Source organism: Octopus bimaculoides, chromosome 18, assembly GCF_001194135.2.
Source record: "Octopus bimaculoides isolate UCB-OBI-ISO-001 chromosome 18, ASM119413v2, whole genome shotgun sequence".
Lineage (NCBI taxonomy): Eukaryota > Metazoa > Mollusca > Cephalopoda > Octopoda > Octopodidae > Octopus > Octopus bimaculoides.
In genome coordinates this window covers 15,933,655-15,934,860 of record NC_068998.1, presented here as the reverse complement: position 1 = coordinate 15,934,860, position 1,206 = coordinate 15,933,655, and the positions used below count along the sequence as shown (strand labels likewise).

Genomic DNA, 1,206 nt, shown 5'->3' with positions numbered 1-1,206 from the left:
ATATATATATATATATATATATACATATATATATATATGAGTATGTATATATAACAAGAAAGTGTTGATAATAGGAAAAGCATCCAGCTGTAAAAATCTTGCCTCAACGTACAAATATTTCTACTTTTTCCAATTTTATTTTATTTTATTGCATTTTTAAATATTAGGATATGTTTTTTGAAGTTACAAGACCTGAAGAGTGTCCTCATTCTGAATGGAACTTATCTTGATCGATTTATTGCAAATGGCCCAGATCTTTTGAATGTATTCCATAACAGAGGGATTTTCTAAGTTTATTTCAGGAAGGGTCTTTTATGCAGATGGCATTTTAAATTGTTTTAGCAACAACATCGTGCCACATAGTACCATGACAACATTTTAGGACAGCTGCTAATCGCATGCATAATGCCTTCCATAAAAACATGACATAGCCTACACATGCGGTTGCACCTTGGGATTACTAGAGCGTCACTGTCCCTCTTGTTCACCAGGTACTTTGCGGCAATCTCCTGTATGTATGAGTGTATGTATGTATTTAGTAAAGGGAAATATGAGAATGACCAACCTTTGGTAACAGCCAAATCAGCGACAATGTTACCTTCATCAAGGGGAAGCAAACATTGGGCTTCTCTCTCAGTAAAAGTATTGGAACGACTCTCAGTCCGGTCTATAGATATAACTTCTTGTGGCAGTGGCAGCGGTCCCTGAGGATACAGAAAAAAATTACAAATAGAAACATTAATTCTACAAAAAAAAAGAGAAACAATTACCATGAGGATTGATGATGATAACAATGATGTTGATGATGATAACAATGATGTTGATGATTATAGTGACAATGACAAAAATGATGATGATGATGATGATGACAATGATGTTGATGATTATAGTGACAATGACAAAAATGATGATGATGATGATGATGATGACAATGACGATAATGATGATGACACACTTGATCCTAGCACCAATACATCACTGCATTCAGATCATATAGGCACAGGCACAGTTGTGTGGTTAGGAAACTTGGTTTCAGGTTCAGTCCCACTTTGTGACACTGGGAAAGTGTCTTCTCCTATAAGCCCTGGGCTGACCAATGCTTTGTGAATGAATTTGGTAGATGGAAACTGTGAAGAAACCTGTTGACAGCATATGAATCTATTAATCCAGACAATTTTTTTCCCTCCCTCTGTTTTTCTTCTCTCT

The 1,206-nt window shown here is 35.6% G+C and overlaps 1 protein-coding gene across 1 annotated transcript in view; it reads right to left on the bottom strand.

Moving 5' to 3' along the window:
- Positions 1–1,206, bottom strand: part of LOC106871189 (von Willebrand factor A domain-containing protein 8) — an 85,720-nt gene that overhangs the window by 37,531 nt on the left and 46,983 nt on the right. Inside the window, exon 28 of the mRNA XM_052974539.1 lies at positions 566–704. Within this exon, the coding sequence (XP_052830499.1) occupies positions 566–704 (139 nt within the window). The remainder of the gene's footprint in view (positions 1–565; positions 705–1,206) is intronic.